This window comes from Rattus rattus, chromosome 14 (genome assembly GCF_011064425.1).
Source record: "Rattus rattus isolate New Zealand chromosome 14, Rrattus_CSIRO_v1, whole genome shotgun sequence".
NCBI classification, from domain to species: domain Eukaryota; kingdom Metazoa; phylum Chordata; class Mammalia; order Rodentia; family Muridae; genus Rattus; species Rattus rattus.
Genome location: NC_046167.1, coordinates 79,759,606 through 79,782,681, shown reverse-complemented (window position 1 = coordinate 79,782,681; position 23,076 = coordinate 79,759,606). Strand labels below are relative to the sequence as shown.

At 45.8% G+C, this 23,076-nt stretch overlaps 1 protein-coding gene across 1 annotated transcript in view; it reads right to left on the bottom strand.

Moving 5' to 3' along the window:
• The window catches only part of Kif27 (kinesin family member 27), a 73,656-nt gene extending 59,737 nt beyond the window's left edge, over window positions 1-13,919 (bottom strand). The window contains exons 1-4 of the mRNA XM_032885006.1: window positions 13,863-13,919; window positions 8,333-8,716; window positions 4,725-4,925; window positions 2,580-3,538 (exon numbers count right to left, since the gene is read on the bottom strand). Coding sequence (XP_032740897.1) covers window positions 2,580-3,538; window positions 4,725-4,925; window positions 8,333-8,630 — 1,458 coding nt within the window. The 5' untranslated portion in view covers window positions 8,631-8,716; window positions 13,863-13,919. The remainder of the gene's footprint in view (window positions 1-2,579; window positions 3,539-4,724; window positions 4,926-8,332; window positions 8,717-13,862) is intronic.
• Between the last annotated feature and the right edge of the window lie 9,157 nt (window positions 13,920-23,076).

The following is a 23,076-nucleotide window of genomic DNA, read 5'->3' as shown; positions in this document are numbered from 1 at the left end:
AAAACCTAGAGACCCATAGGCCAGACGTGGTGGTCATACCTGTGAACCTAGCTCTTGGAAGACTGAGGCAGAAGGTCACTCAAAGTTCTGGAAATGACTGAAATAGTGAGGGGGTTCTGCTAGTCTGCACTGCCATATGAGGCTGTGAGGACAGAGGAAGAGGAAGAAGAAGGAAAAGGAGGTGGGAGAAAGGGAGGGAGAGAGACAGAGAGGAGAGAGAGGGAGGGGGGAAGGCGCCCTGGGATTCAGCTTGCACCCGCATACACGCAGAAGAAGAAAACTCGGTGTAGTAGAACTTACTCTGTTTGTAAAATGTGTCTTTGATCCTCTAAATTGCTATGAAAGTTCACGAGGTTCTATTTAATAAATATGCCTTAAAAGAACAAATCTGAGAAAGAATAGGAAATGAGACACAGACATGCTAAGAAGAAAGGCAAGTGAGATTTTTATATACTGATTTTCTTTTTTGTTTTTTTTTTTTTAAAGACAGAACTAGATCTCACTGTATAGACCAGGATAGCCTAGATCCCACTGTATAGACCAGGATGGCCTAGATCCCACTGTATAGACCAGGATGGCCTAGATCCCACTGTATAGACCAGGATGGCCTAGATCCCACTGTATAGACCAGGATGGCCTAGATCCCACTGTATAGACCAGGATGGCCTAGATCCCACTGTATAGACCAGGATGGCCTAGATCCCACTGTATAGACCAGGATGGCCTAGATCCCACTGTATAGACCAGGATGGCCTAGATCCCACTGTATAGACCAGGATGGCCTAGATCCCACTGTATAGACCAGGATGGCCTAGATCCCACTGTATAGACCAGGATGGCCTAGATCCCACTGTATAGACCAGGATGGCCTAGATCCCACTGTATAGACCAGGATGGCCTAGATCCCACTGTATAGACCAGGATGGCCTAGATCCCACTGTATAGACCAGGATGGCCTAGATCCCACTGTATAGACCAGGATGGCCTAGATCCCACTGAATAGACCAGGATGGCCTAGATCTCACTGTATAGACCAGGATGGCCTAGATCCCACAGTATAGACCAGGATGGCCTAGATCCCCTGTATGCAGACCAGGGATGGCCTAGATCACTGAATAGACCAGGATCCCACTGTATAGACCAGGATGGCCTAGATCCCCTGTATAGACCAGGATGGCCCTAGATCCCATGTATAGACCAGGATGGCCTAGATCCCTGTACAGACCAGGATGGCCTAGATCCCACTGAATAGACCAGGATGGCCTAGATCTCACTGAATAGACCAGGATGGCCTAGATCTCACTGTATAGACCAGGATGGCCTAGATCCCACTGAATAGACCAGGATGGCCTAGATCCCACTGTATAGACCAGGATGGCCTAGATCCCACTGTATAGACCAGGATGGCCTAGATCCCACTGTATAGACCAGGATGGCCTAGATCTCACTGTATAGACCAGGGTGGCCTAGATCTCACTGTATAGACCAGGATGGCCTAGATCCCACTGTATAGACCAGGATGGCCTAGATCTCACTGTATAGACCAGGGTGGCCTAGATCCCACTGTATAGACCAGGATGGCCTAGATCTCACAGAAGTTGACCAGCTTCTGACTCCCTAATGGTAGGATTAAAGAAATGTACCAACATGCACCTGGTTTTTCTACAATTCTTAAGAGAAAGCCCATTCTCAAAAGCTGTCCTCCGGGGGCTGGAGAGATGGCTCAGAGGTTAAGAGCACTGTCTGCTCTTCCAGAGGTCCTGAGTTCAATTCCCAGCAACCACATGGTGGCTCACAACCATCTATAATCAGGTCTGGTGCCCTCTTCTGGCCTGCAGGCATACATGCAGGCAGAAAGCTGTATGATGTATACATAATAAATAAATAAATGTTAAAAAAAAAAAAAAGCTGTCCTCCGACCGCTGCAGACACATGCCTATACTTCTCATGTGCCATTCACGCTCCACCCACACAGACAGAAAGAAACATTTTTAAAACTTTAGAACTTTGGAAATTCTAAAGGAACTTTTAGAATTTATTTGTCCAAATGAACATAGCCCTTAAACGAGTTCTATCTATGAGCCAGGGATGAGAGCTCACACCCACAACTCCAACACTTAGGAAGGAGAGGCAAGAGGACTGACTGCCCTGAGTTCAAGGCCAGCCTAAGCACATACTGAGTTCCAGATCAGCCTAAACAATAGAATAATGCAGACAAAATAGATCGGGGATGTGTCTCAGAAAGCTGAGTACTTGCCTAGTATATGAAGGTCATGGGTTTAAGCCCATTGTCAATGGAGTCAGAAGGGGGTTCTTAGGTAGGAGCATACCCTCCTATAATCACAGCACACAAGAAACAAAGGGAAGCGTCCAGCCTGGCTGGTCTACACACAGAGCTCCAGCCTAGTTACATAGCAAGACACACTGTTAAAAATGTAGTAATTAGGGGTTGGGGATTTAGCTCAGTGGTAGAGCGCTTGCCTAGCAAGCTCAAGGCCCTGGATTCGGTCCCCAGCTCTGAAAAAAAGGAAAGAAAAGAAAAGAAAAAACATAGTAATTAATTATTAATGTCTTAGTACCTGGTATTTCTTAAGTTCTCTCTTCAGCTGGAGAACTGTGACATGCTGGGGTCCTTCTTCCAGGTTCCCAATACTCTGGTTTCCTGGTAACGGGGTGAGGACAGCCTTCCTGACTTCCTGAGTTCTGCTAAACCACTGCTGCAGCTTGTGCTGCTGTTTCTGGTTCAGCCTAACAGCATCTTTTAAGTCCACTAGGAAGGCAAAGGCTTGCTCTATGCAGTCCTGGTAGCCCAAACATTCCTCCTGGAGCTGGGCTATCTGTTCCTCCAGAGAGTGGATTCGATTCTGGTCAGGAACATTCTCTGAAGCTGTCTGGCTCGTTTGACTGATACTGGCCTGATGGCTCTGCAAAGCTTCTCGAAGCAACTTAATCTCAAATTCCATTTCATCCATTCGGTCTGCCTGGGGGCTGAAGTTTAAAGTAGGTTTGTTTCTAATGTTCCGTGCTCTGTTGGCATATTTGAGAGAATTTAAGGACTCGTCAAAATCCGAGGAGGACGGGCTGACACAGGTGATCATGACAGTCTTGGCACTGCCTCCCAGGGAGTCTTTCAGAAGCCGGGTAATCTTCGCATCCCTATACGGGACATGGGAGCTCTTCCTGCGTGGGTCCCCAAGGGCACTTATTACATTCCCTAGAGCAAGCAGCCCACTGTTGATTTGAATGGACTCTTTGAATCGCTCGCCAGTATTCCCGGTCTTGGTCACTCTTTCTGACCCAGCCAAATCCACAAAGTGGAATTTGGAGACGATATGCCGATGTGAGCACCACTCTCTGTCTTCAGTGGTCTCTGCATTTTTCTCGACTTGGCACACATTTATTGTGAAAATCGCGTGGGACCTGCTGGAGTGCTCGTTCATCTGGGTGGTGCCTGTGTGCCTGGCTGCGTTCCCTACTTGCAGAAGACTCATCACATCCTCCACGCTTTCTACTTGGCACTCCTTGGCCCCAACAATCACTTAAAACACAAAGTTTTCAAACCAAATTTTCATCAAAATTCAGTACAATTAAATTAATCACACAATTACCCTTTGCTAAGCAACCCAAAAAGCAGTAACGACAGGGACCCCAGTGGATGAGATAGAGAAAGGACTGAAGGAGCTGAAGGGATTTGCAACCCCACAGGAAGAACAACAGTCACCCACCCAGACCCCCCAGAGCTCCCAGGGACTCAAGCACCAGCCACAGAGCACACATGGAGGGGCCCATGGCTGCAGCTGCGTATGGAGCAGAGGATGGCCTTGTCAGTGGGAGAGAGGCCCTGGGTCCTGTGGAAGCTCAATGAACTAGGGTAGGGGAATGCTAGGTGGTAAGGCGGGAGAGGGTGGGACGGTGGGAGAGCGCTCTCATAGAAGCAGGGGGAGGAGGAAGGGGATGAGGGTTTGTGGAGGGGAAAGTGGGAAGGGGGATAACATTTTAAATGTAAATAAATAAAATAACCAATAAAAAATGAAAAATAAAATAAAAGGCAGTAATATTTCAAATGACACTAACATCAATATCATTAAATAATTCAGAAAAGCTCCACAGAAATTATTTTTAAAAATAGGATGCAAATTTAAACTCTAAAAGATGTGTTTTATTTGTTAAGATCCAATTCTTGCTTTTGGTCAAACACCACAATGAATTCTTCAGAATGAACGACATTCAAAAGCTCTGGAGCTGGATGGAGCTGTGGAGCTCAGAGGGAGAGCATGTGAGGCCCTGGGCTCGAGAGCAGAACCAAGAAAAACTAAACAAAACAAAACAGAAAGAGCCCTGTGCTTCCAGACTCTGACTTGTAATTATTCTAAGAAAACAGGAACCATGCCTGGTAGTACAAACCTGTGCTCCACTCCACTCACGAGGCTGAGGCAGGAGGATTAAGAGTTCAAAGCCAGCCTTGGGAAGAGTGAGTTAAAGGCCAGTACAGGCAATCTATAATGAGACTCTGTCCCCAGATCTTTTAAAATTAGGAACAAAAAGGGAAGCTGTGCATTGACCTCAGCAGCACAGCACTTTCCTAGCACTGGATGGCTTTCCAGCAAGACAAGAATGGGAATACAAAGTAAAAGCACGTTCAGCGCGCAGGCCCGTTATTCTTGGCGTCCTGATGGGCCCTGGCTGTTAATGAACACACTGCCCAGCTCCCTGAGCTACTTCACCTGTGTTCCCCTTCTCATCTTCTCGGATGTGAAGGTCCTTCATGGATGTCTCCAGCTCTAGGAGATCTCTTAGGTCTTCCTTATACACTTCTATATACGACACTTTGATTTTAAAGTCGATGTTAGGATTTCCAGAGATGCTCTGAAATATTTCTTGGATGGCGCGAGGAATGATGCCCTTTTGACCGTCCACAACTGATGCTGGGAATTCAGAAACAGAAAGCATCTGAGTCTTAGAATAAAGCAAGGCTACAATTTGGAATTTATGCTTAATATATTTTCTTACGGGGTTGGGGATTTAGCTCAGTGGTAGAGCGCTTGCCTAGGAAGCGCAAGGCCCTGGGTTTGGTCCCCAAAAAATTTTTAAAAAATTTATTTTCTTACATTTCTATTATAAGAATTGTAAAACTGGACAGGCATGTGGCAGATGCCTTTACTTCTAGCACTCAAGAGACAGAGGCAGCCTGATGGTCTACACACTGAGTTCCAGCCCAGGTTATATAGCAAGACGGAGTCTTGGAAAGTATTTAATTGAATTTAGCCAGGGATAAACCACAACTATAAAATCCAGAGGCAAGAGGCTGGGAGCATGGTTCATCAGGTCAGAGCCACAAGGAGAAAGCAGTAACATTATGGTCTGAAATTCTACAAATCAGTGAAGGACGGTCCTCAATACTGTCTTCTGCTGAAGTATGAATGGAGAGACCACTTCAGAGGCTCCTGTGGTAACCTGGTAATTGGGGGATTTGGAAGATAAATTAAACAGGTCCTGATATGGTACCAGGATGGAACCTGTATTTATGTTGAGAAGCCATTAAGGTTTTCTGTCAATTGCGTGTGACACCATACACCTATAACCTTCCAGTTTAGAAGCACAGGCAGGATTATTAAGAGTTTAAGGCCAGCCAAAGCTACAAAGTAAGGTCTTATCATGCAGGGGTGGGGAGTTGGGGAGCAAATGAAAGGACAGAGGAAATGGAGAGACAGTTTATTGGTTAAAAGTGTTTGTTGCGGGGTTGGGGATTTAGCTCAGTGGTAGAGCGTCCCCAGCTCCGAAAAAAAGAAAAAAAAAAAAGTGTTTGCTGCTCTTCCAAAGGATCAGTTGCCAGCACGGTGGTTCATTTGTAACTCTACGTCTCAGGGGATCCAATACCCTCTTCTGGTCTTCAGTGGCACCAGGTACACATGTACACACTCACACACGCAGGCAACACATTCACACATACAAATACTCTTCTTAAAACCACACTGAAATCCTGATACATTGAATGTGACATATGAGAGAACGCACTGGTCAAGATGACTGCAGGGCTCAGCGTCACCATAGCTGCACTGGTGACTGTTCTAGTTGGTTGGCGGAAAAGACAGTACATGTTTCTAACCTACCAAGACAATCAAGCCATTGGATCTGCGTCTTCAGAGCTTTAACGGTTATCTGCACTGAGGGAAATGACTGAAAGTCATTTGTGTACACACAGCATGTAATGCACAGAGGCTGGCTGTGACCACTAAGAACGAGAGATTTTATAAGACAAAGGTGTCTGGGGAGAGCCAACGCCTGATCTCCAAAGAACTTCACGGATTAATTCACCTGCCAGAGCATGCGCAGAGGGACAAGCATAGTGGAGAAGGGCCAAGAGTGGGGTCAGTACATTGTCCGTGTGGACAATGTGCTAATGGTCCAGTAAGAAACAAGAACTGACTGCTGCTCTTAGCAGAGTGATGACTTTAAGATTATCTCAAAAGACCAATCTCAATGGCTGTCGGAATAGATGACTAAGACAGAGTCGGGGAGGGGATGGACAAAGTCCCTGAGGACGGTTTCAGATCCTAATGCACATTAATTTAAAAATCAGTTTCCAGGGTCTGGAGAATGTTTGCTGATGTGCGTGGAGCTCTGGATCTGAGCCCCAGCACGGACTGGACACGAATTGGACACAGCAGTGCATGTCTGCACCTTTGCACCAGGAGGGGGGGAAGAAGATCAAACACTCAAAGTCCTCCTCAAGCACCCTGAAAGCCGTCCTCTGATCCCAATAACAAATAAACAAAACGTGAGGATATGCAGAGGCATAGTTTTCTATAAAGAACTATAACAACATAGATTATCCCCCAAACTGACAAGTTACATACAATTAAAATCTGTATCATACAGCTAAGGAAACAATCACTTGAATGAACAGAGTACAGGATCAACTATACAGCACACAGGTATTCCTACCTAGAATACACAAAGAGCTTCAGAAACGATCCCATCAGTGAGTGGACTGATGAACAGAATAGACAGTCACAAAAGAAGCCCTGCTAGAACAGCAGTCATTGAGAGACAACGAATGCTGGCAAGGATGAGACCACAGAGACCTGCCTGTGCCTGCGGTGGGGTGCAAACGAGTGCAAACACCATGGAGATGAGAAAAGTGCACAGCCCATGAGAAGCAGACCAGACCTGCCAATGACTCAGAGATACCAACCACCTCTGCGTACTTAACCCCCAGTTCATTCCAGGTCAGCACACACCAGAGACTCTTGCATGGGGGCCGCTGCAGCACTGTTTACAACAGCTAAGTTATGGAATCAACCCAGGTATCCATCACAGAGCAATGGATGATGAACACGTGGTTTACACACTGTGTTTTATATGCAAATAGACAAACTGTCATATATGTATAGAAGACATCAAAGGAGAAGTGCAACTGTCAGGGGACAAAGAGGATTGATCAGAAGAGAGAGGAGAGAAAGAGGAAGGTAGAGGGGTGTCGGGAGAATACACTCAAATTATATTATATACTTATAAGAAAATAGTCTGTATCTCAGCACAATAAAATCAAATTAATATTAAAAAGAAACACAATGGCCAATAAATGTTTGAAAAAGCCCCCAGCATCTTTCCCATCGGTGAAATAAAACTAAGAGCCTCTGGAGTGGGCGTGTTGCTGCTGCACACTGGAGTCCCAGCACTCAGGAGGCAGAGGCAGGGGGATCTCTGTGAGTCAGAAGCCACCTAGGGTTGCACACTGAGACTCTACCTTTAAAACTGTGGGGGGTGGAGATGGCTCAACAGTTAGGGGCATGGACTGGTATTGGGAAAGATTCAGGTTTGAGTCACAGCACCCCATGGCAGCTCTCAACCACCTACAACTCCGGTCTCAGAGGAGCAATGCCCTCTTTTGGCCTCCATGGGCTCCTGCACACATATGCGTACATGCAAGCAGGCAAGTGGGCGGGCAGAAGCAAGCAGGTGAGCACAAGAGGGCGGGCGGGCTTTCAAGGACCACTTGAGCTAAGGAGTAAGACTGAGGTCAGCACAGGCAACTGAGTAACTCTTTCCCTTGAAACAAACAGAAAAAGAAGGCTAGTGATGTAGCCCAGTACTGCGGTACTTAGCCAGCAACCTAGTTCTATTTCCAGTACCATAGAAACAAAACAAAATTTAAAATGTGGAGGCCTATGATGGGCTCACACAATGGTCAGAGGCCTACACCAGTGTTTGCCTCAGCTCAATCGGGAGACAAGGCAAAGCCAGCAAACACAGCAGCAGACCAGTGCTCAGCCATCAAAGAGAAAGTCTTGATTCATGCTATACAATGCTGAGAGTCTGAAACTCTTACCGACATGGCCTCCTCCAATGGTGTATGTCTTCCCAGATCCAGTTTGTCCATACGCAAAAACAGTTGCGTTGTAGCCCTCTATGAGGGACAGCACGAGGGGCTTGATGCATGTGCTATAAACTTCATCTTGAGTGGAGTTTTTGCCAAAAACAAAGTCAAAAGTAAAAACTCTATCTCTCCCAATGATAATCTGCTGGGTTTTGGGAATGTCCCGCACACACACTTGATGGTTGTGTAGGACTTCTTTGCAGAGCAGAGGTCGGATGCGGACAGCGACTTTTATTGGTATTTCTTCCATGGCAGCTTGGATTTCACCGAAAAGATTATGCACTTAGTGTTCAATAACAGTGTGAGAAACATCCATTTTATGTAAGATCTGGACTCCTGCACATCAAAATAAAAGGAATTGTTTAATTACTGGCTCCATTAATGCAATAACAGCCATTCATGTTTCAAAGCAAAGTCATTTAGAACAGATTCTTTACCAGTACAAATTATATCACAAAGAGTTGATCTGACTTGTAAAATGCTTAAGTAACTTAATGATGAAAAGAATCAGCATTTAGGTTTGCTTCGAAGTAGTTGAGGGTGCTGGGAACCATGAACTGGTTAATTATAAAGTTAAGAGATAAAAACCCATGATTCTGCTGTGTATTCTAAAGTGGTGATGCTTCCTAGTTCGTTAATTTAAATAATGAACAATTACAGAGTTAGGAGATCCAGGTGAGGGAATAACTGAGGGGTTATAAGCATGTTAAAAGTAAATACTTGGGGGTTGGGGATTTAGCTCAGTGGTAGAGTACTTGCCTAGCAAGGGCAAGGCTCTGGGTTCGGTCCCCAGCTCCGAAAAAAAGAAAAAGAAAAAAAAAAGTAAATACTTGGGAAGGTGTTGAGAGGGCTCAGTGGTTAAGAGCACTGGCTGTTCTTCCAGAGAACCTGGTTCAGTCCCCTGTACCCACATCAGGCAACTCACCTTCCTGCACCCACGTGATAAACATAAACTTATGCAGGGACACACATATCACATAATAACTTATGCAGCACACACATATCACAGAATAACTTATGCAGGCACACACATATCACAGAATAACTTATGCAGGCACACACATATACACATATACACAGAATAACTTATGCAGGCACACACATATACACAGAATAACTTATGCAGGCACACACATACACAGAATAACTTATGCAGGCACACACATACACAGAATAACTTATGCAGGCTCACACACATATACACATATACACATAATAACTTATGCAGGCACACACATACACATAATAACTTATGCAGGCACACACATATATACATAATAACTTATACAGGCACACACATATACACATATACACATAATAACTTATGCAGGCACACACATATACACATATACACATAATAACTTATGCAGGCACACACATATACACATATACCATAATAACTTATGCAGGCACACACATATACACATATACACATAATAACTTATGCAGGCACACACATACACAGAATAACTTATGCAGGCACACACATATACACATATACACGTATACACATATGCACGTATACACATAATAACTTATGCAGGCCACACATATACACGTATACACATATGCACGTATACACATAATAACTTATGCAGGCACACACATACACAGAATAACTTATGCAGGCACACACATATACACATATACACATAATAACTTATGCAGGCACACACATATACACATATACACATAATAACTTATGCAGCACACACATACACAGAATAACTTATGCAGCACACACATACACAGAATAACTTATGCAGGCACACACATACACAGAATAACTTATGCAGGCACACACACATACACAGAATAACTTATGCAGGCACACACATATACACATATACACGTATACACATATGCACGTATACACATAATAACTTATGCAGGCACACATATACACAGAATAACTTATGCAGGCACACACATATACACATAACACATGAATAAATGTTAGCCAGGTGGCAGGGGCACACACCTTTAATCCCAGCACTTGAGAGGCAGAGACAGATGGGTCTCAGAGTTCGAGGTCAGCCTGGTCTACATGGTGAGTTCCAATATAGCAAGAGCTACACAGAGGAACCCTGTCTTTAAAAACAGAAAGAGAGAGAGAGAGACAGAGAGAGAGACAGAGACAGAGACAGAGAGACAGACAGAGAGAGAGAGAGAGAAAGGAAGGAAGGAAGGAAGGAAGAAGAGAGAAAGAAAGAGATGGAGGAAGAAAATTTATAAATAAATAAATTTAAAGTAAATTATTTGTATTATATTTGAAGGTATTAAAAAATAGCATTTCGGGGTTGGGGATTTAGCTCAGTGGTAGAGCGCTTGCCTAGCAAGTGCAAGGCCCTGGGTTCGGTCCTCAGCTCCGGAAAAAAAAATAGCATTTCATCTCACAAACATCAGAATTAAACAATGAAATTTCTGTGTCAGTAAAATTTAAAAGTTAGGTTAAAAGCATCAAAACTACAGGCTATAGAAATGGCTCATGGACTGGAGAGATGGTTCAGTGGTTAAGAGCACTGACTGCTCTTCCGGAGGTCTTGAGTTCAATTCCCAGCAACCACATGGTGGCTCACAACCATATGAGATCATATGCCATCTTCTGGTGTGTCTGAAGACAGTGACAGTGTATTCATCACATATATAAAATAAGTAAATAAATACAATCATAAAAATAAAGAAAATGGCTCAGCAGGTAGTGTGTTCACCACACAAGCCCTGGAAAGCATGTAGTGGAAAGAGAAAAAAACTTCCACAAAGTCGTCCTCTGACGTCCACATGTGCTCCATTACTCACTCCCAAGCCCAAGGCAAGCAGTTAACTGAAAGTCAACACAAACAGGTAGATGGTGTTTTCCACTTCTAAACATTGCCTTAGCTTCTTTTCCTGCACTGTGATTAGAACAGCCCAACAAAAAGCAACTGGCCCTGTTCTATCCACAGCCAGAAGAGAGCGGTCGCTGCTGCAGCTGCAGGCCTCCTATGTTTCAGATAGGCCAGGATTCTTCCCCAGGAAACCATCCTTCCTGAGACTGAGGTGGGTCTCCCAGGACAACAAAAGGGTTCAGTTTGGAAAGGTTGTTGCCAACCAAGTCTGACAACCTGAGTTTGATCCCTGAATCCACATGATGGAAGAGCAGGCTTCCACAGATGACCTCTGACCTCCATAAATGTGTACACACACACACACACACAGGGGAGGGGGGAGAGAGAGATAGAGACAGAGACAGACAGACAGAGACAGAGAGAGAACGTGTAAAAAATATATATAAATATATAATAAGAGTCTGCCTACACCAACTACCATGACATAATCACCTGTGGGCACCTTAGAGGCCCAGAGGTCTAGATGCTGGCATTGAGCCACAGTCACACGTATTTGGCTCCAGAATAAACTGTTTCTTATGCCTTCTCAAGGTGACATGTTTTTTGTATCAGCAGTTTCTGATGCCTTACTATGAGACCCAAAGGATGATCCAATCCTCTTTTACACAAGTCATCACCCAGTTTGGCCCTGGGGACCTCTTATACTCAGTGTTCACACAGGACCTCCTCAAGTGGATCTCACTGAGTCCTTTCTGAGGCTCAGGCCTCCCTTGGTTTGGTGCACTGGTTTATCCCGGGCTGGCTGTTTAGATTTCTCTTCTGCTTTCCACTTGTTTTATGACCATGCTGAAAAGAGCCAGTGTGATGGGGAAGGCTCTTTGGAAAAGCAGGTCCTAAGATTATCACCAATCTAGAAGGCCACTGGGCAGCAAATAACACTTCCTGAACTACTTGGTATGGGAATACTGTTTGGTTCTATACAGTTTCTCACTCTGGTTTGGAACTCGGAGCAATCCTGCTGTCTCCACCTCCCCAGTGCTGCCGTTACACATCACCTAACAGCTGTGGAAATGTGACCGTGATAAATTAATATTCATCAACCTTTAAAAAACAAAAATCCGGGGCTGGAGAGATGGCTCAGTGGTTAAGAGCACCCAACTGCTCTTCCAGAGGTCATGAGTTCAATTCCAGCAACCACATGGTGGCTCGCAACCATCTGAAATGAGATCTGATGCCCTCTTCTGGTGTGTCTGAAGACAGCGACAGTGTACTTATATATAATAAATAAATAAATCTTTAAAAAAAAAAAAAAAAAAAAAAAAAAAAAAACACAAAAATCCTCCAAAAACCTCAGCTCCTGTAAAAATGAACAGCCAGAAGAGGTTCACCACAAAAATCCTCTATGTCACAGTACTAAATCTCAGGTCCTTTGGGCTTCAATATCCCAGAGTCAACAAACTATCTTTAATGGGGGGGTGGGAGGGGTGACACGGTCAGACACACACAGCTTGGCAGTTTCAATTATTCTAGTCAAATCTTTAACAATAACAACAACAACAAAATGCTCATATGTATGGTAAACACTTATATCCTAAAGCACTCTTAAAAACCCTCTGGGATGCAGTCTGCACAACAGTCATATAGATTAGATCACTTTTTTTATATCATCTCCAATAAGGCAAAAGTCACTGTCTGGGCCAATGAGATGGCTCAGCGGCAAAGGCACTTGTGGCCACAGGCCTGACAACCTGAACTCAATCTCTGGAACCCACATAGTACAGGTAAAGAACTGACAGTTGTAAGTTGTCATGTGACCTCCGCAAACTCACACTCTCATACACACATAAAAGTTCTTATTAAAAAGGTTATGTTATGCTGAACCTAACTTCTTTGGATAAAATTGCTAATTTGAAAATACCCACTGGCCCAGGGGTGGTGATGCACGCCTTTAACCCCAGCACTCAGGAGGCAGAGTCAGGAGGATCTGAGTTCTAATTGGAGTTTGGGGTTTTTTTTGGTTTTTTTTTGTTTTGTTTTGTTTTGTGAAGTTAGTGTTGACATAAGCAGTGTGGCCATATAACACAGTTAGAATTCACCTACTGTAATCCTAAGAAGTAATATGGTACATAAATATATAGATAATATTCAGTCCATTTTTAAAAGCCTGTATGTGACAGTTATTCTTCAGATTCAATTTAGTCCTGTGTACTGTCAGATTTTTTTTTTAAATCAGCAGGGAAATCTGATTGGCTGGTAATATTTGAGGGGGACGGACACATTTTTTTTTAAATGTGACCAAATGCAAGGTAAGCATTGGACGTTCTGTCTTGTCATTTGCTAGGAATGGGGTCTTAAACTACCGGCTTCCCGGGAGGTGGGGGGCGTGTAAAACTTGTGGTCTGCGAGTTGTCAGTTCTCTCTCGAGAAGCGTCGCGGCAGATAACGATGCTCGCAGCATCTCACGGCTGCATTACGGAGCCTGAGTGTGAGCCTGGAAACGGGGAAACAGACCCGGGCGGGCAGCGGACACCGTCCCTCAGAGCCTCGCCGCACCGAGGCTTCCCTGGCGAAGGCAGGCACACCGCGGCGCCATCCTCACGCCGCAGCCGCGCGCCCTGCCGCCCTCCGGCCCGCGCCCAGGCCCCGGCTGCTACCTCAGGACGCCCCGCTCCGTCCGCCGCTCGCCCGCCGCGTCCGCGACCCTCAGCAGGGCCGCCGCAGGCCTGGTGCCGCCGGCTTCGCGCCCGTCGGGCCCGCGGCGCACCGACCGGCTCGGGACAGCCCAGGTCTTCGCAGGCTAGCGCCCCACGCCGCGGCCTTCCTCCGCCCTCCGCGCCCACGCCTTTTGTTGTCACCAGTTCTCACGGCAACGGCGCAGCACGCCTCCCGCCACCCCTCCGCGACCCCGCCCCCCGCTGGCTCCGCCCCAAGCCGTGCCCGCCCTACGTAGGCCCAGGTTCACGCAAAACCTGCCAGCAGTCTCCGCCCCCACAAGCTCCGCCCCATGGCTCCGTCCCGCCCCAAGGCTCCGCCCTGCGGCCGCCCTTCGGTGGAGTCCCCTATCTATCCCCCTGCCCCAGGAGCCTTCTCTGAGCATCCCAGTAAACACACGCAGGATGTGCGACAGCTTGACTTTCGGTACCCAGTACCATCTCAGGCAGTTCTGCTTTGAGACAGGGTCTTATGTAGCGCAGGCTACTTGAGTGCCTCTTATCCCCCCCCCCCCACGTCGTTATGTCTCTGGGGTCCTAGGTCCTCAGGCACCTGCCACCTCACTGCTTATATGGTGCAGGGAACTGAAACCAATCACCATGTACATAGTGATAATGCCTTTCAACTTTGACCTGTTCCATTAACAGAGATAATTTGAAAACCCAACACAGAGGCTCAAGCCTGAGACAGTCTGTGAAAACAAAAAAAAACCAAACCCTGCTATATGACTCAATATATGCGTGTGTGTGTGTGTGCATGTGTGTGTGTGCGTGTGCATGTGTGTGCGTGTGCATGTGTGTGCGTGTGCATGTGTGTGTGCACGCGTGTGTGTGTGTGTAATTACATAAATGAGAACAAACGTTTCACGAAACACTCGCCAGCTCTGATCCTATTCTACTCTTAACTTTTCTTAATGTTGACCACAACCCGAAAATCGACTTCACTGGCACGAAGGAGTGCAGTACAGTGGTTGGGCATGAGTTTAGAATGCAGAAGGCACAGAGTTCACTCTCCAGGACTTCTTCCTCAGACAACCAACTTCATAACTCGGTAACAGAACGCAGCCTGCAGTTTAATGTACTTCGGTGTTCAGTGGAAATCGAGCTGAAGATGGATCGCATAAGACATTTCCTACACGACATCGATGACTGCTGCTGTACCGTGGCGTCTTAGTTGGGGCTGATGTTGTGGTGAAACAGCTTGACCCAAAACACCTTGGAGAAGAAAGGAAACCTGTTTGTTTGGCTTCCTTGTCCTGAATCACAGACCCTGGAGGAAAGAAGCCCGTGAGGGAACTCAAACTCGGCAGGAACCTGAAGACAGGAGCTGATGCAGAGGGCGTGCTCCCCATGACTTGCTCAGCCTGCTTTCTTTCAGAACCTAGGCCACGTGACCCCACCCACAATGGTCTAGGCCCTCCCCGTCAATCACTACAGGCTTGCCTGCGGTCCAATCTTATGGAGGCATTTTTCTCAGTTGAGGTTTTTCTGCTCTCAGATGACTGCAGCTGTGTCCAGTTGACTTAAAACTAGGACCCTTGGGTGTAAATGTGCTGTTGAGAAGTGACTGGTTGTCTCATCAAGTATCTAAAATCTATCCTTGAGGAAATAACGAGGCACTACCCCTACCCTTTTCTTTTACCTCCTGGTCAGGAGGTAGACAGTTTGCTCCTATAGGTATGAGCTGCTGTCTCCTGTTGCCTGACTACAGCTCAAAGCAGTGGAGGCGCCACTGGCTATGGACCAAAACCTATAAAACCAATGGAAGCCTCAAGCCAATGGAAACTCCTGTCACTATGGGTCTCTGTGAACTATTTATCTTAGGCTTGTCCTTGTTACTGTTTCTATTGCTGTGAAGACACACTGAAGCAATCATAAAAGAAAGTATTTAACTGGAGGCTCACTTACAGTTTCAGAGAGTTAGTCCATTACTATTGTGGCAGGGAGCGCAGCAGTGTCAGGCAGGCAAGGCGGTGGGGCTGGAGCTGAGAACTCACACATGGGATCCACGAGCTGCAGGCAGAGAAGACGAGAGCAGGCCTTAGAGAGGACAGAATGTGCTTATGCTCACAGACAAGCACTGGAGAAGTCAGGGAAGCTACACTCACAGGCATCCTTCAAAGGACGGCGATATTAACCTGTCTGCCTGCTGGAGTGCTGAGAAGGCAACCAAGTTTACAACCTAGTGATCCTTTGCTGTATGGTGAGCCAGGCTATGCCCATATCTTCCAGAATTGGTGTTTTTCTTATCCCAGACTCTTTCCCCCTAAAACTTTGAGCATTACCAACGTCTAGGCTCATCCATCCTTATGAGTGATGTCACACGTCCTTTACAACAGCCTAAGTGAATGTTATCTTAGGGCCAGGCCAGTCCTGACACCTACAAGCATTATGTTTACCTCAGCCAACCTGCCGGTCATGATCGTTGAACAACCCTTTCACAGGGATCACATAGCAGATATTATTTATATCTTAATTCATCACAGCAGCAAAATTACAGCTAAGAAGTAGCAACAAAAATTATTTTATGGTTTGGGGTTGTCACAAAATAAGGAACTGTATCAAAGGATTGTAGCATTAGGAAGGTTGAGAAACATTCTTCTAGACCCTAAACCTTGGGAAATATCTCTGAGCTAACAATACCCACCTTTGTGAAAGACACCCGATGTACTTTGTAAAACAGAGTATCAATGTGAAACCCATCTTAAATTTCTCGTGTACTTGGAACTGAGATGTTATCAACCCCCGCCCAAATTGTGCTGTGCTTAAATATGACTAAATAAATAATCTGTTGTCAGACAGACTCTAAAAGTCCTGGTTCAGCACTGGAACGTCAAACTGGACCTGAACAGTTTCATTTTTGTCTCTCTGAGGCAGTTTTCTCTGCCTGCTATAAAGCCTGCAGGGACCTCTCCAAGCCTAGCATGGACTTTTGAAACCACAAAGCCCACTTCTAGTGACATACCTCATCCAACCAGACCACACCTCCTGATCCTTCCCAAACAGTTCCATTGAGTACAAAGCACTCACACATACGAGCATACAGAGGCCTTTCTCCTTCCAGTCCCCACAAATACCTTGCTATAGTAACAGAAAGGCATTATCTGCCTGTTGTATTTAGTACCTTCTGCTAAGCCGCAAATCACCCTGAAAGTTAATGGCTTGAAACCACAAACAGTTTTTACAGTCTGAGTCTGGAACCTGGGTCAACTGAGTCCTGATTCGGGGCCCTCGCAAAGGTTCCATGCTCTCTAGAGCTAGTGATCTGTCTAGAGCAGTGGTTCTCAACTTGTGGGGTCACAACCCTTCGGGGGGCAGAATGAGTCCTCCACGGGGCTCACCTAAGACCTTCAGAAAACACAGATATTCGTAACAGTAGCGAAATTACAGGTATAAAGTAGCAACAAAAATAATTTTATGGGGGCTGGGGATTTAGCTCAGTGGTAGAGCGCTTACCTAAGAAGCCCAAGGCCCTGGGTTCCGTCCCCAGCTCCGAAAAAAAAAACCAAAAAAAAAAAATAATAATAATAATAATTTTATGGGTGAGAGAGGTCACCACCACATGAGGAACTTTAGTAAAGGGTAATCCAGGGAGCTGAGGGACAGGGGAGCAGGCCTGGAACAAGAGTGGGGTCAAGGCACGTCCAAGCCCCAGGAATCTCATCCTGAGATCAGCAGAAGGATCACTCGACCCCTGCCCCAGGCTTGCCTGACCTACCAGAGGAGGTCAGGAAGCCAAGTAGCCAGGTTAAACTACCTTTTCCCTTATAAGGTCATGTCCAGCCGCATCTGAAACTCCTCCTTATGCTAATGAGGCATCCCAGCGCCCTGGCCCTGCAAATGACATGCATTCCTCCCATAAGCCCTACTCCTCCCCTAAAAGTTTCAATGACCTTTGTCCCTCTACCCCCATGAAACGAGCCTATATCCCAGAAGTGCACACACTCACTGCCTGAGGCCTCCAATTCACACCTCTCCGGGGGTGGGGAAGCAGATCCTGAACCACAGGGAACCACTGGTCTAAAGCATAAGTCGAACTAGTCGGAGAAAAGTCCCCCATAATATAATGCCTCCTGCGACGAAAATAGTAATAATAATTTTTGAAAATGCATTTTAGTTGTAGAAACCGCTTAGTCGGGGATTCCACCACATCCAAGGCTGTTGCTGATAACCAGAATCCAGAGACACCACGCACTCCATATAACCAGCACATGACTTCGTAAGTGGAAAGTCCTGTGATAGCCACTTGACGTAAGCAGAGACCAAGAGCAATGTGCCTCTCTTCACCTCTTCAGGATGGCTGGAGACACTGGGGAGACGACAGCTTGATCTGCCCTGCTGCTGAAGAACGTGGTCCTGGGGTCCTGACCCTTGAACCAGAGATTTGAAGAGGAAACTCGAGGGTTTTTTGGAGAGTCTGTTATGTTGGGTGGTCTTCTGCTCGGGCAAACACATAAAGGAGTGTTTTCCTGAAGTGGACACAGGTGAATAGCTAAGGCAGACTCCTGAAGGAAACATTTCTCTGAAGCAGACACAGGAGAGGATATTCCGCTAAAGCAAACACATGAAAGGACGCGTGGTGGAGGATTCCTTGCTAAGAACACGCATGGATTACGTTGAGTAGTTGAGCTGCATTTGTCGGGACTCTGAGGACTCAGGTTGATTGGATGCACGTGCTGAGGTAAGGCAAATGGAGGACACGTGACGTTGGGAGGGTATAAATAAGACTCCACAGAGTGACACAGACGGAGATCGGCTTGCTTGTACAGCTGGCCGTGCAATGCTTGTGGGCCTCAAATCTTCCCTGACCTTCACTTCCCTGAGAGAGGCACAGCTGAGAACTTCTCCTGCTGTCCCTCCTGCTGACTGGAGCCTGGCTGTCTCTGCTAGGCCGTGTCACTTCTGTTGCAACCTGACTCTTCCGAACTGGACTGCTAGTGCATCCATGAAATGTTTGCGAGTGGATTGAGTCGCTGCTGCTAACCCGTGAACTGAACTGCCAATTTCCAGACAACACAGACAGGAATTGCTCCAAGAAACCTTTCTAAACAGGTCCAGTCCCCACCCCGACCCCACTATCCTTTCTTTCCCACTACCTCTGGTGGGAGGTAGGCTAAAGGGGAGGTTAAAGCATTTAAGAATCATCACTAAACATGGGTTTTTAAAAAATTAAAGTTACAGAGATTACTATTAGAGACTGGACTGGAGCTTCATAGGTCACACAGGTGAGCAGCCATGGAGAGATAGGCTTAGGATCATAACTGGGAACGTGGAGTAAGAACTTTGTGTGAAGACCCTCGGCGTAAGAAAATATAACTTTAGTTAATACCTACTGAGCACACCCACCTTCTTGCTCCCCACGCCTTCCTGTTGAGAACTAACCACACACACTTAAGAGACTAAATAAGGAAACCTCTTTAATGGTGCCTTGCCAGTTGGCCAACACCCAAGGAAGAGCTGAAAGTTCAACAGATTTTACTAAATTATATACTCTTCAGGCTTCCACACTCCACAAACCCTGTGAACCTTAAACCTCTTTCAGATACTGGCCCCAGGCTACACTTTGAACAATTTACAGAGCACTAAAAGTCTGGCCACTTAGCCAGATAGAGGATTTATGTAGCAAAGAGATTACATAGTATTGGAATTATTGTAAGTACACCAGTGTTACTCTTTTTTGAATAGTTGTTACCAAGTTCATCTTGCCCACTCGGCAGAATTATGTTTCCCGGATGAGAGCACAGGGAACTTAATGGCAGAGCAGAACTTTAGGACAGTTGGGACCCTGCCTGAATTACCCTAGAGAAAGCAGGGCCTGGCGGCTGGTGAATCCTAGCTGGTAAGCATTTATCTCCCTGCACCTTACATTCCCTGGTCTCTAACAGGCCTGGTTAGCATCCACTTACCTTTCAGGTGTTTAGCATGCAGGCCTCCCTTAGGTAAACATCACTTGTGCGTGACTTAATGTCTCTGAGGCAAATCTGTTAGTGAATCCTTTACAAGATCAATTTTACTACTTTGGGCTTCTATGTCAATTAAGATTGTAATTAAGGGGCTGGAGAGATGGCTCAGTGGTTAAGAGCACTGACTGCGACGGTGTAGTCATATACATAACATAAATAAATAAGTCTTTAAAAAAAAAAAAAAAAAAAAAAAGAGCACTGACTGCTCTTCCAGAGGTCCTGCGTTCAAGTCCCAGCAACCACATGGTGGCTCACAACCATCTGTAATGGGATCTGATGACTTCTTCTGGTGTGTCTGAAGACAGTGACAGTGTACTTATATAAATAAAAAAACAGGGGTTGGGAATTTAGCTCAGTGGTAGAGAGCTTGCCTAGGAAGCGCAAGGCCCTGGGTTCGGTCCTCAGCTCCGAAAAAAAGAACCAAAAAAAAAAACCAAAAAAACAAAACAAAAAACAAAAACAAAAAACAAAAAACAAAAAACAAAAAAAAAAACAAATCTTAAAAAAGAGATTGTCATTAAGGTGGAAACCACGGCCCAGGCCAGCTCAGGACTAACTGAAACAGGATCTTCCCACCTCAGAGAAGTCCTCCTTTTCCTGCCTCAGAGAAGTCCTCCATTCCTTTAGCATTGCTGGACTGGAGACTCTGATCCTTCCCAGCTGTGGGCCAGAGGCCATTCTGGTTCCTTCTCTGTCCCCTGACAGGCATCCTTTCCCTCAGAATAGAGAGAAGCAGCTGCTTTGATAGGACTGGCCCGAGAGTCCTCAGGGACTTCAGAAAAGGTGCTCAGGAGGCTGCTGAGAGCCCTTCCTCCCGGCTTTCCCTATTACAGCCACTGCAGTGTGTGTGTGTGTGTGTGTGTGTGTGTGTGTGTGTGTGTGTGTGTGTGTACGCGCGCATGCACCCCCCCTGCTCTCTCACCATCTCTCTCTTCCTGAAGCTCCTCTCTGGGTTCATAAGGGAAGTCCATCCTTCCCCCTACGGCCTCATCATGTTTGGATCTCCCAATATTGTATAGTTGAGTCTAACATCCTCCCTCTTTCCTACTTAAGGTTTCTAGGGCTGGGATGTGACACAACTCTTATAAATGAAAACATGTAACTGGGGGCTAGCTACAAGTCAAAGGTCTATCCGCTGTCATCATGGTGGGAAGTGTGGTGGCATGCGGGGAGACACGGTGGTGGTGCTACAGAGCAGCTGACAGTTCTACATCTCAGTAGGCAGGCAGCAGGAAGAGAGGGTGACACTAGGCCTGGCTTGAGCATCTGAAACCTCAAAGCCCACCCCCAGTGACACACTTCCTCCAACGAGCCCACACCCACTCCAACAAGGCCATGTGTCCCAGTCCTTTCAAGTAGTGCCACTCCTATTTGCTTTTGGAGGCCATTTTCATCCATACCACTACAGCCTCCATATGTATAGTTGTGTCTAACATACTGCAGATTTATGCTTAATCTTTCCCTTTCATATATGGTAGAGTTGTGTCTAATACTCCCCTCTGCCACCGACGCCACCTTTCTTAATAATCGGCATTTCACCTAATGACTTTAGAGGTCACTGATAATCATTTTCAAGATCTATTCATTTCAAGATCAAATTCTAATAGTCATTTACATTTATTAGCTCAAATCATTCTACAATAAAGGATTCCTTCTACGAAGTTATTCTGAAATGGTGTTTGTATAGGAATAGGAGGGCCCATGCTTCTGTTCTCTCTTTTATTTATCAACTGTGATGGTGATAAATTGGTCCCTACCAACATCCCCAAAACAAATACTACAGTTTCTTTCCTTGGAGTATGTGTAATTATGAACTTAGAGATTTTTGTTTTCCAAAACTAGGTTTAGTTTTCAAAATAAGAGTTTCTAGGCTTCTCAGATACTGTGATCACCTATTATATTTTGAAAAGATTTATTTTTATGTGTGTGAATACTCCATTTGCATATATATATGTGTACCATGTTTGCCCCATGCCCCAGGAAGCCAGACAAGGTTATGGATCTGGAGTTACAGATGTTTGTGAGCCACCATGTGGTGCTGGAAATAGAGCCCAAGACTTGCGCAAGAGCAGCCAGTGCTGGAACTACTGAGCCACGCCTCCAGCCCACCACCTACCGTTCCACTTCATTTTAACCTAGGTTCATCGAACTTAATGAACTGGCATCAGGCACCACACATTTTGCCTACCTGTACAAGCGAGCAGAGCACTCATACATGTAAACTAAAAGACGTCTTCATAAAACAAATACAAAGAGCACAACTTAATCAAACTGTGGAGTTTGAATTTCAGCCCTGTAACAAGAATAGTGGTTAGAGTCCTGCACCAACGGAGCTTTAGTCCATCCTGACCACACAGAATGGGGAAAAGAATGGTGGCTGTCACACCTGCTCTTTACAGTAGAAAAATCAAAGTAACAGTTTGTGTTAGAGCATCCTGGCGGTTGCTGCCTGAGACCTGAAGTCCTGTGTTCCCCATAGGCTGACTGAGGTTGTCATCTGGATGGGGCCTCGTACCATGGTCCAGGCTGAATCAGAGTAGAGTTCATTACAGAGCACAGACTGACCACAAACTCACAGCCATCCTCCTGCCTCTGCTTCTAGAGTTCTAAGACTGCAACCCTTCTGTCAGATGGTCTTGTTGACAGACTTTGAACTCTGTCATAGCAAATGGGTAAGGCTACTTGTGACAGACGGTAGCCTGGCTTCCAAATGCACACTACATCTGTAGCAGACAAAAAACAATTTCTGAAAGTGGCCTGTAACTTTAGTTTCTTTTTTAAATCTTACTTTTAGTGATGTTTAAGATTAAACACTTTAATCTTCTTTGTAACCCACCCCCCTAACAGAGGCTCCTTTCACATGCTTGCTTTAGCAGAACATCCTCTCTCCTGTGTCTGCTTCAGGGAAACGTTCCTTCATGAATCTGCCTTGGCCTTTCACGCCTGTGTCCACTTTAACGAAACATTCCCTCACGTGTTTGCCCCAGCAAAACATCATCCAACCAACTTTCCAAGGAACCCTTCAGTTTCCACTTCAAGGGCCCTGAATTCACTGTGCCTCTGTTTTGCTGGAGTAACATCAGAGGCAAATGGTACGGTGTAGTCAGAACCATGAGTAGTAGCATCAGTGAAAGCTACCTTCCCCAGGAGCTGGAGCAGTTAAGAGTGTGGACTTCCTTTCAGAGGACTTTGGT